Source organism: Sturnira hondurensis, unplaced genomic scaffold (assembly GCF_014824575.4).
Source record: "Sturnira hondurensis isolate 20B ecotype Veracruz unplaced genomic scaffold, ASM1482457v3 Scaffold0019006, whole genome shotgun sequence".
NCBI classification, from domain to species: domain Eukaryota; kingdom Metazoa; phylum Chordata; class Mammalia; order Chiroptera; family Phyllostomidae; genus Sturnira; species Sturnira hondurensis.
Genome location: NW_028091637.1, coordinates 12,909,270 through 12,922,373, shown reverse-complemented (window position 1 = coordinate 12,922,373; position 13,104 = coordinate 12,909,270). Strand labels below are relative to the sequence as shown.

The window sequence follows — 13,104 nt, the reverse complement described above, 5'->3', positions numbered from 1 at the left end:
CATAGTAGGAAGTAAAATTTTAATTCTCCACTAAATTTTGGGGTCTAAATGTAGCCCCGTTTTCCTAAAAGCACCACAGGTAAGAATTTAAGAAAAAATAATTACTTCATGTATAAGACAATGTTCTCTTATCCATTCTTTCCTTGAAGTAAATTTTTCCAGTCAAATGAGATACTCTGAGCACAGTTGGGTAAGTGTGCCCCAACACCTACAGGCTCGGGGAACCCTTGGGCATGCCAGCTGTCCCTCAGTCCCCACCGCCCGTGACACTGGAGCCTGTCACTTTGCCTCAGAAGACTGCAGTAATACCGAGGGTGGTCATGTACGTCAAGCTGCCGACCTTTCATTCTTAAGGCTATTCAATCCCCGCTGCCCCCACCCACCCAGTGCCTCCCAAACAACTGTTTGGAAAGCACTGCCATGTGATTGGGAAGAGTGACACAGAAATATTAGGAACCCAGGCTCTTTTTATGTCAAGCTGTCCTTCCACAAGAAGAGCTGGGCACTGACCTCCCGACGGCAGTGGTCAGATGAAGAGAAAGGCCAAAGCTCTGAAAGAACCCGGGGAGACTGGACCAGAGTCTGAAGACTGGCTACACCAAGGGACTTAAATGGGAGATGGACCCACTCACCCTGGACAATCTAACTCAACTCCCCACCTCCCACTGTGATGGCTTGTGACTTTACATCTGACAGATCATTCTGGAAGTACCTTCTAGAGCAGCAGCAGAAAATAAAATTCATGATTAAAAGCTGACCGTTGTGTCCTTGTGTGCAGTGAAATCTAGGCATTTCGAGATAAGCAGGTTTCATGTAAAGGTTGTGCAAGGGCCCATCCCAGTGCCCCGCATCACCGCCGTACCTGCTGGCCGGAGAGCGTCGACTCCTCCGATACATACTGCTTCCGGACAGAGTAAAACATTGCGCATTCTTTACTGAGGCTTTCGAAACACTCCTTTTCTTCGTCCCAGTTCACCTGGTCCAAGGAGAATTCAACACCTCGATACAGGTGTGTGTTTTAAAGACCCGTCAATGGTAAGTGGAGATCACAAGGGACTTTAAAACTAAACGACCTTTGAGGCATTAAGGCTGTAAGTGGGAACTGCTGAATACTGCTGGAGGTAGCTGGTGAGACAGGGCCTTGCCTATTCTACTCTGGTCACTGTCATCGCTCCAAATGCAGGTGGGGCCCTGTGCCCTCTCCCCCAGCACACACTCAGGGCCCACATGCTTAATACGGGCTTGATCACTTGCCTCAGTGGCTAGTCGAAGAATGAAGATCGGCAGACCCTCTAAAGGGGGCACGTAGTTGTCAATCAGAAGGGGTAATCCAATCAGGTTCCCTTCCTGCTTGTGGAAAAGAAGGTCAGGACGAGGACAAGAAATAATGCGGTTACAGTCTAATTTAAACAAACTCATTTCCCCAGAGCTCCCTCCACATCTTGTTCTCACACCTGTCATTCTGGTGACCAGGGGCAGGCACTGGGGCAGGAGAGCTAAGCACTTAATAAGCCTTTTGTCCTGACATGTAGCAGAACCACCTTTTCTTTGGGTCTACCAAAGAACACACCAAGAAGGGAGGCCCTAAAAGTCGAGGGATAAGAAGAAGAAAACAGAGAGCAAGAGGCTCATTCACTGGCCTGGTTCCTTCCTCCTGGGAACAGGAATGGGCATGAGTGGATGATGAAACTGTTGTGTAACCTAGAAACCCAAATGCCAAGTCTCATTCTGATTTTGGACCCACTACAGAATGTGACTCTTACCTGAAGACTACAACAGAGATGTAAAAATGGCCAGCACGCACCTCATCGATTTCCAGAGAGAAGTAGTCTGCGAGCATCTCAGTCTTCTTTTTCAGAAACTCAACAATGTACTCGGCGAGGCCTTCCTTGGGACCGTCTTCCTCTGTCCAGCCGCTCTCGGGACTGTCTAGCGCAAGCATGGCGAGGTCGAAGAGCGGCGCCGGCTCCTGGGAAAGAGCAGCAACATGAAGGAGCAAGCGTGAACACGTCCAGGAAGCCCGGCTGCCACAAAACCACGTCAGAGCCATGAGCCCACGACCACAACAGGAGGTGAGAACCCACAAACCGAACACTCACTGCCAAAGGAAAGAACTGAAAATTTGCAACGAAACCTCCTCCTCCTCTACACCTCTGGTCATTTCAATGGGGGTGTGACAGACAAGGAGCCTGCTGAACAGGTGGGAAGCGAGGCAGTGAGGCCTTCTGTGTAGCTTTAAGGACACCACTGTCATGTTTAGAAAATCACCAGGCAGATCATTTCTTTTACTGTGTTAACCATACCTGAAGCAAGGGGGCGGGGGAGTGAGTTCTACTGAGTGACGTTTCAAGTAAGTCATCTAATTAGGAAGTAAACTGAAACCTACTCTTAGTGTAAGATGCCTTAATTTTCCTGTTTCTCCCTTTCTGACGTTGTTACTGTGCTCATACATTTCCCTTTTTCATGTTAGAAACCCACGGAACACTATTCTTGTTTTTACATAATAGAGGGCTGAATCAAAAGGACCTACCAATCCTAAATGTTTATACCTTCAATAACAGAGCTTTAAAATATGAAATAAAACTAACAGACCTACAAAGAGGAACAAATTCACAACTACAGTTGAAGCTTTCATATCCCTTTCTCAATACTTGGCACAACAAGAAGAAAGCCAGGATACAGAGGATTTGGGCATCACCATCAATTCGACATGCTTGCCGGTTATCAAGCAATGCTACTCAACAAGCCCAAAATACAAATATCTTTTAAGTGCACCTGGAACATTCACCAACAAAGACCATATTTGGGGCCATAAAACATCTCAGTAAAGAAACACTAGAACAAATACCAATGAAATAAAAATCAGAAAGAGAAAAAAATCAATGAAACCAAAAGTCAGTTCTTGGAGATTAATAAAATTGACAAACCTCTAACTAGATGGATCAAGTTAAAAAAGATACAAATGATCAATATTAGGAATGAGAAAGGTTCTAACACTGCACATCTATTAGCCATCAAAAGAATAAAAAATTTGAACAAGTCAATAAATTAAGAACCTTAAATGGACAAGTTCCTTAAAAAGTACCAAGGCTCACTGACAAAGAAAAAGTTAATTACATATATGAAAAAAGTGGAATTTTTAGTTAAAAGCCTTCCTGTGAGGAAACTGTGAGGCCCAGATGGCTTCACTGGTGAAAGCTACCAAACATTTAAGGAATAAACACCAATTCTACACAAACTTGCAGGAGGTAGAAAAGGGATACTTCCCAAGTTATTCTGTGAGGCCAGGTGACCCGATACCAAAACCAGACAAAGGCAATACAAGAAAACTACAAACCAGTATCACTCATGAACATATATGTAAGAATTATAAACAAAATTTCAACAAATCAATCCCAGGAATATGTAAAAAGGATACTATATCATGTACAAGCAGAGTTCATGCCAGGAATGCAACACTAGTTTAATGTACGAAAATCAGTGTAATTCACTACAATTCTTTTAACAGATACAGACAAAGCATTTGAAAAAACTCCACATCCATTCCTGAATAAAAACTAAGCAAACAAGGAACAGAAGGGAACTGCCTGAATCTCACAAGGGGCATCTACAAAAAACCTACTACAGCACAGGGCGCGGTTAACGGTGGGAGACTGAACCTCTCTCCCTAAGATCAGAAAGGGGAAGGGTTTCCATTATCGCCCCCTCTGTTCAGCCCTGCCCCAGGCAGTGTAACCAAGCAGGGGGAAGAAAGAAAGGCACCCAATGGGACAGGAAGAAATTCACAGACGCTATAATCATCTATCCAGAAAATCTGAATGGAAACTAAAAATGTTACCAGAATTAATGAATAAGATTGCAAGATACAAGATCAATGTACAAAAACACTTGTATTTTAAAAATAGCAAAAAAAAAAGGAATTTTTTTAAAATGCCATTTACAATAGCACCAAAAGATGTGAAATTAAGGGACAATCTAACAAAAGATATTCTCAAATTGACCTATACATTCAACAGAATCCCAATAAAAATTCCAGAAGGCGTTTTTGTAACGTATGCCACATGTAAAAAGACATGAAATGACACAGATATGTGCTATGGTTTTTAACTCTAAAATCAGGCAATAAAGTCTGGGGAGAAATGGACTGAGACTGTTGGCTAAGGCTGAGTTTAGGTCATGGACTTTAAAGAATGTTTACTGTATTTTTATTTCTAAGTTTTCTTAAGTAGACATTAATTTCTATAATAATAATAAACATTTGTTTAAATTGGCTATCAAATGGCTGTTATTTGTATAAAACTATTATAATTAAAGATATCTCCATGAGCAAATTGTGTAAAAGAAACTATACTAATAAGCACATTTAGAAAAACTTACAACACTATAATTAAGATATTAGTGTAAAGCTATTATTTTCAGAAATGACCAGTTGTTGAAGTTTCAGGAATAAGAAGCAGGAAAAAAACTTACCGATAACCTCAGAACGCCGAAATTTGCAAAATCATATATGAGTATCTGGTAGAACAGTTCTTCACTGAAAATAAAAATGAAGTGACTTTAAGGAAAAGTTGACCCCGCGCTTGAGAGCCATGCAGTCGGGACAAAGGGAGAACTAACCCCTGAAACGTGGCCAGGCCACACACGGTTCTGCCTTGCTGCTCAGGCCACCGCTTTTAACAGCCCGCCAAGATCTTTCTCTCAGAGCCGGGAATCCAGTATGTGCTATGGCCAGGCCTGTGGCCGACCTCCACACAGGCTCAAGCAGTAAAACCAAGGCTGGCTTTTCTCCCCCATGCTGTCCCCACCCCTGGGAGCTGTCAAAAGCAGTGAAATGTAAGGGAATTTTGTCTGCTTGCCTTTTTCCCCACTTAGAAAGCATCCTATAAACTACTTTTTCTTACAGCTCACCGTTTAAAATGACAGGGAATGTACAGGAGGCAGGGAGACTTCCTAAACAATTGGGAGTGGACACGGCAGGCTTTGATCACACCAGTGTCCGGTTTAGGCTGGCAACATTCCCAAAGCAGCAGTGATGTATACAACGTACTGAACTATTTACAAAACCATAGAACTGAAATAATTGGCATTTTATAGTTCATAAAGCAATCTGAACCATGTAGGTCTTGTCTAAGGACTTCATTTTCTCAAAGTGGACAAAGTACCTGTTTGTGCCGGCATTCCTGTGGGGAAACTGAGGCACCCAGTGAGTAACTGACTTGTCCCAGGTCAGAGTCAGCCAAGTGGGCAAGGAAGGAGTGGGATCTAGATAAAGCACTCTGAGCCTGGTCCTCTCGGTGTGTGTCTTTCCCTCCCATTGGGAAACCATTCACATTTATTCACAGCTGAAATTCTGGGACTGGCTGGATTTATATCTATGAAATGAAAACCTGAAGACAACTGTGATGTGGAGTGCTGGGAACCAGGCACTTAGATACGCTGGGAAAGAAAATACAAGGTGAGTAGACTTTCCAACAAAATTACTAAGAGCCGGGGCACTGCACGAGCCTGACAAGCTTCCAACAGCAAAGACAATGGCCCCAAAGGGAGCTACATGGGAGGGTTTCTGTGCCCATGGAACGAGTTCCGAAGACCCAAGGAGGTATGTGCGCCACCAGGAAGCTTCTTGACTGGGGCGGTTTTAAGTCAGGGAGATCAAACCTCACATGCAACTCCAAGCAACATACAGTGACCACCCCACTCATAGGGCCAAGCAGCACTGTGAGGCCACAGCTCTCTTAGTGGGAGAGAGTCCCACCGTGGACAAGTGATGCCCAGTAGATGGAAGGTGGTAGCCCCTTCCCATCTGTGCTGCTGATTTGAGAACATAATAATAAAGGTTCTAGATTCAACGGAAGCTCATCTGCCAAGGTCAACCCACAGAAATGTCGCCGGATGTGCACCGTCCACAAGTGGCACTGCTGGGATTGCCCTCTGTGTGTCCACAATCCCCTGGCCTGTTTGGGGGCTACAGGAGGCCTTCACTACATCCCCAAAGCTGGAGGAAAGGAGCCATCTGATCTGCCTTCTCTCCCATCCCCTATCACAGCAGATGCTAGAATTCTCCAGCAGCACCCAGCCCTCAACACCCAGTGCGTAGCAGCCAACATTCATAGAGCACCAAGCACCTACCAAAGACCAGGCTTCTCATGCCATTTCTTATCCTCACGAAAGCCCTGCAAGTGTATCCCTATTTACAGATGAAAAGTCAGAGGCGAACTTTGGAAAAGGAAGCTGTCCATGGTCACATCCATGGTCAGTGGTTGAGCCTGGACTTGAAACCACAGCTGTCTAACTCCAGAGCCCAGGCCCTTTCTGACCACGCCATGCTGCTGCTTTCCCGGCACCGCCCTTCCAGCAGCTCTGCTCCTGCACACGCTCGCTCACATACCTAAGTTTGCTGGTGTTGAGAAGGTATAACTTGGTCTGGTGCTGTGCCAAGGCCCACTGAGGATTCACACAGCCCACGAAGGAGTGGCTGTACAGCATCTCTTGCAGAGCTGGAAAAGACAAGACAGGTGGTGTCCCATCAGCACCTCCCTGTGGTCGAAAGCACCAAGCCCCAGAACCAGAGACAGATAAGCAACGATGCCCGAATTGAACCTCCTGCTGAAATGAACACAAATGAGGAATGAAACATAACTAATTTTTCAAAGTGCAACAAGGAATTGCCTAAAGATTCAGGAATAATTAAAGACCACAGTCTAACACAAAACAAAATAATTGAAATTAAAAATCAAGATAGACTTCAGATTAGACAAAGTTGGCAAGGTAACTAACTAGGCCAATATAAAGAAATTACCCAGAATGCAGCACAGAGCGACAGAGGAGGGACACAGCAGCAATGCATGATACCGTGTCTCGGCTCTACAAGGCCCCACAAACCCGCCCCTGACACACAGGGAGACTGCAGGGCACTGAAGGGAGATACTAACGGCACTCAGAGACAAAACAGAGGTCACTCAGAAGGTAAGAAAATATGATACACAGCTGAGTTTTGAACAGCAACAGCAGAAGCCAAAAAATTACAGAATGACACATTAAATGCACTGAAAAGAAATAATTGACAATCCCTACTTTAAAACCAACCAAAGAGACTTTTCAAAATAAGGATAAATTAGATAAAGCAAAACTCAATTTGCTACCCAAGGCCCTGCAGAAGGATGTGCTTAGGGTAGACCATGAAAGATCAGAGAGATGGAATTTTATGCTAATAATATTAGCTAAATCTGAACAAACTGACAATAACAGTGTGTTATGGAACCTTAGATATTCACATGAAAACTGAATCTAACACCTTTTATCAAAGATGAATTCCAGGTCGAATAGAAATTTAAGTATAAGCATTTTAGGAGAGCATATATTTAATTTTCTTAGAGTTAGGAATAATTTCCTGAATAAGATAAGAAAGCCAATCTGTAAAGAACAGTTTATAAAATCTGCCTACATTAAATCTAAGTCAGAATTTCTGTTCATAAAATAAGTGTTCATAAATAAAAAATACCAGATGAACAGTAAACAGGGGGAAGGTACTTATTTCCATGGACCTGATTACTACCTAGAATTCCTAAAATCAGAAAAGACCAAAATTCCAACAGAAAAATGGGTCAAAAACCAAATGGGCACTTAACAGAAGAGGAACTGTACTTTTTAAAAAATATATTTTATTGATAATGCCATTACAGTTGTCCCATTCCCCACCTTCACTCCCCTCCATCCTGCACACCCCTCCTCCACCATTCCCCCCTTTTCGTTCATGTCCATGTGTCACAAGTTCTTTAGATTCTGTATTTCCCATAGTATTCCTGCCCTCCCCCTGTCTATTTTCTACCTACCATCTATGCCACTTATTCTCTGTACCTTCTCCCCCCTTCTCCTCCTCCCACTCCCCTGTTGCTAACCCTCCATGTGATCTCCATTTCTATGGTTCCACTCCTGATCTAGCTGTCCTCTTAGTTTGCTTTTGTTTTAGGTATGGTTGTTAATAACTGAGTTTGCTGTCCTTTCACTGTTCATATTTTTTATCTTCTTTTTCTTAGATAAGTCCCTTTAACATTTCATATAAGGGCTTGGTGATGATGAACTCCTTGAATTTGATCTTATCTGAGAAGCACTTTATCTGTCCTTCCATTCTAAATGAAAGCTTTGCTGGATAAAGCAATCTTGGCTGTAGGTCTTTGGATTTCATGACTTGGAATACTTCTTTCCAGTCCCTTCTTGCCTGTAAGATCTCTTTTGAGAAATCTGCTGACAGTCTGATGGGTACTCCTTTGTAGGGACTGTCTCCTTATCCCTTGATGCTTCTAGGATTCTCCCCTTCATTTTGGTCTTGGCTAATGTAATTATGATGTGCCTTGGTGTGTTCCTTCTTGGGTCCAACTTCTTTGGCACTCTCTGAGCTTCCTGGATTTCTTGGAAGTCTATTTCTTTTGCCAGACTGGGGAAGTTCTCTATTATTTGTTCAAATAAGTTTTCCACTCGTGGCTGGAAGAGGAACTATACTTACTCAACTTTATCAATAACCAGGAAACACAAATAAAAACCATCAAGTACCATTTCCCACACACCAGAGGGAAGGTGGAGCTTGTGCGACTCCTTCACACCGTTGGTGGGACTGCACACTGTCCTGACGCCCTTGGAGAACAAGTGTCCTTTCACGGCCCAGCAGTAACTCTCCCACATCCACGTCCTGTGGCGGAGTGTTCCCACCAGCACCCCCAGCCCTTGACCTTGTCAGGTGTGGAAAAAGGCATGGGGTGTGAGAGGCAGAGCAGACACCGTGTGCGATCCCCAGATGCCCTTCAACAGCAGAACGAAGGGCCAAGCATGCAGTGAAGTCACGAAGGGGGACCTGTGTCACAGAGTAAATCAGAGCATAACCTGGGGGTGAATGTCAGGAACACACATGTGTATGTGGATCTATCTTGTAAGAATACTTACAGTAAAATTTCATTTATAGAACGTTTAAAACTTGTAGAACTAGTTTTTGTTAGGGCTACATGTATGGGTAGTAAAGCTATAATGAAAAGAAAGAAAACAATCACAAAACTTCGGGTGGTGGTGACCCTGAGGGAGAAGGATGGGACAGGGAGGGAGGCCATAAGAGCTACAGAGCTGATGGCAATGTTCTGTTTCTTCAAGCACGCGTCCACTTGTTTTCTTCTGTGGATCCTCCATATACTTTATGAATGTGGTTTTACATTTAATATATGTGTGCACAGGCCGTGCACATGTGTGTATATGTATTTTGTGTGTGTGTGTGTATATGTATTTTTAATGAAAGATGTAAAACTGCCACTGTAAAGGGGGCTGGAGAGGGAGGGGCTGGAGGCAAAAGGGCAGGGGTTTGGGGGACAGCAATAAGCTTGTACAGCATGTTGTTACTCTACTTTTTCAAAGTTTGGGTATAATTCTTAGATTAACTACAGGCAGATTTTGTGAACTGTTCTTTACAGACTAGCTTTTTATCTTATTTAGGACATTATTCCTAACTCTAAGATAATTAAATATATGCTTTTATTGTTACATAAGTTCTGCAATACTCCTTGTTCCCCCCATAAAAAGCAGCTTATTTTCTTCATAAGTGTTCCCCTCTGTTCCCACTGGAAACTCAATGTCTCTGCAGGATGTTCTGCGTGGGCGGAAAATGATTATTTTAAAAGCTGGAGAACATCAAATAATCTTGAATAATGAGGCACTGGAGGAAAGCGAAAGCAGTGCAATCCACTAAAAAAGGGTTGGAGATTTTCCACACACATCTGTCACGGAATGCTCTGACACAACCACGGCTACTGACGTGCGGCCGTGCCGGCAAGCGCAGGCGGGGAGGGGGCTGCTCACAGCCAGGCAGCAAATCAACCAAGACAGGCAGGGCTCTTCCAACCTGGACTGCGGAGGGCTATCACGGCCCCTACATGGCCTCTCATGAGGACCTAAAGGACCTCTATGTCATTCTTCCCTGAAATGTCCCCACAGCACCAGACATCTTTGGGCATTCCCCACCATTCAGCCAGCAGTGGAATGGGGCAAAACCCTTCCGTGCTTCGAAGCCAAACCATAAGTTGGAGTTCACCACACAGGCCTCGAGTCCCAGCACGTTGTCCGAGAGGCAGCAAGTGAAGTCGAACCTGAGGGCGAGGCGACGGGTCCTGTGGGTCCTGCGGGCCCTGCAACCCTTTGCAGGGTGGGAGCCTGGCGCCCGCTGCACTCCCACACAGCAGCCCTCGCAGCAGACCGCAGCCTGGGCCCTGCTGAGGCGGCCTCTGGCTTTGCTACTCAGTATCCTTCACTGGGCCTCCCGCTGCGCCAGTTACACTCGGCGAACGTTCCCCACAACCCCGCACTGCCTGTAAGGCAGGGTTCAGGGTTCCTTCGGCTCACTTCCCGCCTCAGGGCTTGGCGTGGCACATTCTATGCCAAAAAGGTTCTTGAGAAACATCTGCTGAACTGAGTTCATGTACCAAAGAAAAGTGTTGTCTGGTGACAAACTATGAGTACGCACATTCAGACCTAGGGCTGTTCACCAAAGACCAAGAAAATAAAATAAAATTGTGGATAAAATGTTAAGCACACTTTCACATTCAGATGACAGCAAATAACTCAGAACACCCCTTGTCCTCATTAATTTACAGATTCAAAGTTATGGCGCTGGCAGTAAGTAAGTTCAGACATGCCTGATCCAAGATGAGCCCAATTACATGGAACACTTGACCGGCCCCTCGGCCCAAAGAGAACCTCCTCTGTGGGCGGAGTGTGTGCCAGCGGGAGGTGGCAAATCCTCTGGACCAGAGGCGTCAGACTGAGTGTTCACCTTGACACCCTTTCGGAATAAAGACGTACAGCTTCACCCCGAGGGCTGCTCCTCCCACTCATTTCCCCCCTCCCTCAGCAAACACCTGCAGAGACCACGTGCCAGGCACTCGCTGCACACCGAGGATGAGCAGTGAGCTCAACAGACAGGATTCCTGCCGAGACAACACACTGACAAAATCGCCACGCGAGTAAGTGCAACTAGAATGTCGTTCCAAGGAAACTATCCCTACGCTGCTCCTGGGCCAGCGGCACAGCTCTGTCAGGGAGCGGCCAGGCTGCTGGTCTGTGACCAGCTCTGCGCTTCCCAGAGATCCCTGTACGTCTCTCACCTCGGAGCCAACCAGCTTCCCCTGCCACGGTCTATGGGTGGAAACCAAAGGCCAGCGGACAGGATGCCAAGCAGAGGTCCCTCCCCTTGAACAGAGACTTGAAGCTTCCAAAGCATGCACACGGTATCTTGGGGGTCTGTCACAGAAGTTCAGTGGTGGAACCATTTTACAGAGCAGGGAAGTGATGCCCAAAAATGGCGAACAAATTTCCGCCTGGCTCCAGAAGGGTGGCAGGAGCAGGAGCCGCAGCAGGGGTCTTCCTGCCCCAGAGGAAGCACTCGCCTTGCCCCCCACATCACTGACAGCACCGGCCCCTCCCGTGGGCCCTACGCAGGTGCCAACCAGACCAACCAACATGTGAGGCACCAGAACCGCAGCGTGCCTGTCCCGCCGGGGCAGTGCGTCTTATTCTGCCTCTAGATCCGGGCTGGCCTCCCTGTGCACCAGCCCCACCAGCAACAGCCCACCCTCGCCAGGCATGGACCTGGGACACTCCCTAATTGTCCTCACCATCGTCCATTCCAAGTCCTGGCTTTTAAAGTAGAGGGAACAGCATCGCCTCTTTCTCCCTCACAAGACTATTCTGGAGCTGAATGAGATGATGTGTGTGAACAGACAATTCTAGAAGACTTAGAGTCATCATTTTAGCTTCAGCAGTGGATTCCAAACCTGATCAAACCTGACACATGCTGTTGTTACAAGGCACTGAAAACAGTTTGCACCTATTCAGAAATTTACTGAAATCGTAACTTTAAATAGCCTGCTTTGCACGAGGGACACAAACCCTTAAAGAAAAGTATAAATTCCAAATCTGAAAAAGTCTGCCCACTAAAACCACTGTGAGGAAGACTGCTAAATAAATCAAGTAACAGTTCACCTTTCTTACATTATTTAAAGTGGTTTTAAAGGCTCCCAGCTGGAACGCCAATAAGAGGGAAAGAGCAACTGGAACAAATCTTCGTGGAAACCAAAATTGAACGCCAAGTGGCAGCTCCTTCCAGAACCGGCAAGGCCTAGGCCACAGGAAGTTTCTACCCCTCCCCACAGGGGAGACACCCTGTATTTTTCCCCACATGCAGACAGAAGCCCAGCGTGCTAACAAAAGAGAGCGCAAACAAAGAAAGGCAAATTGAGGCCTTCCTGAATCCGCTCAACCTAGGGGTGACCAGGAAAGAGAAAGGGTCAGAGGCCACGGTGTCAGGCCACTGTTCCAGAATGCTGTGCGTCGGTGGGAAGGCACTAAACTGCTCTTCGGCCACCCATTTCCTGTAAAGGGTAGTCATTCATTTTAGGACACATTTTCTAGCAGTGTTGAAACTTAACTATTTTAATCAAGAGAGGTGTTGCAGATGAAAATGGAAAAGCCTGCGTAGGCTGGGGGGCACAGCTGCCAGCAGGGCCCAGAGCAATGATGCCCACCCTCAGGGCATCCTGCCCGACTCACCAAGTGGAGTGGGGGCTGCTGTTGGGGCCAGTCGCTGTCAGACACCTCAGTCCCTGGGTCAGGTCATCCCCAGGAGCTGCCTGGCCCCTTCTATTTCCTGGAAACCATTAGGATAGTTTGGAAGTGACGGGGACCAAAATGTAGTTGTATGCTCAGGTATTCTGGAAAGTGGTTTCTGAGGAAGCTGATAATGGTTTATTACTTTGTCTTCAGAATATAAAAATATTGACCGGATCCTTACTGTGTCCTTACACAAGTGTTTTACTTACATTGTATCTCTAACCAACTCAATAATCTTCAAGGGTGAGATTAATCTTTTACAGATGAGGGAAGAATGAGGCACACACAGGTTAGGTCATGAGCCTCAGGTCATATGGAAGCAGGCATGACGGATGTGAGCTCAGGGCCCTCACCGCCTGTCGCTTTCAGCGAGGGCACAGCCCGGCCAGGCCACGGGGCAGAATTCTGCTTTAAGTTACAAAACAAACTGAAAGTCATTTAAATGACAGCTTCACTCTGACT

General features: G+C 45.8%; 1 protein-coding gene across 2 annotated transcripts in view; it reads right to left on the bottom strand.

Annotated features, from left to right (window-relative positions):
* The window catches only part of MLH1 (mutL homolog 1), a 36,456-nt gene that overhangs the window by 623 nt on the left and 22,729 nt on the right, over positions 1-13,104 (bottom strand). For both annotated transcript variants that reach the window (XM_037070692.1, XM_037070693.1), the window contains exons 14-18: positions 6,389-6,497; positions 4,471-4,534; positions 1,805-1,969; positions 1,255-1,347; positions 863-976 (exon numbers count right to left, since the gene is read on the bottom strand). In XM_037070692.1, coding sequence (XP_036926587.1) covers positions 863-976; positions 1,255-1,347; positions 1,805-1,969; positions 4,471-4,534; positions 6,389-6,497 — 545 coding nt within the window. The remainder of the gene's footprint in view (positions 1-862; positions 977-1,254; positions 1,348-1,804; positions 1,970-4,470; positions 4,535-6,388; positions 6,498-13,104) is intronic.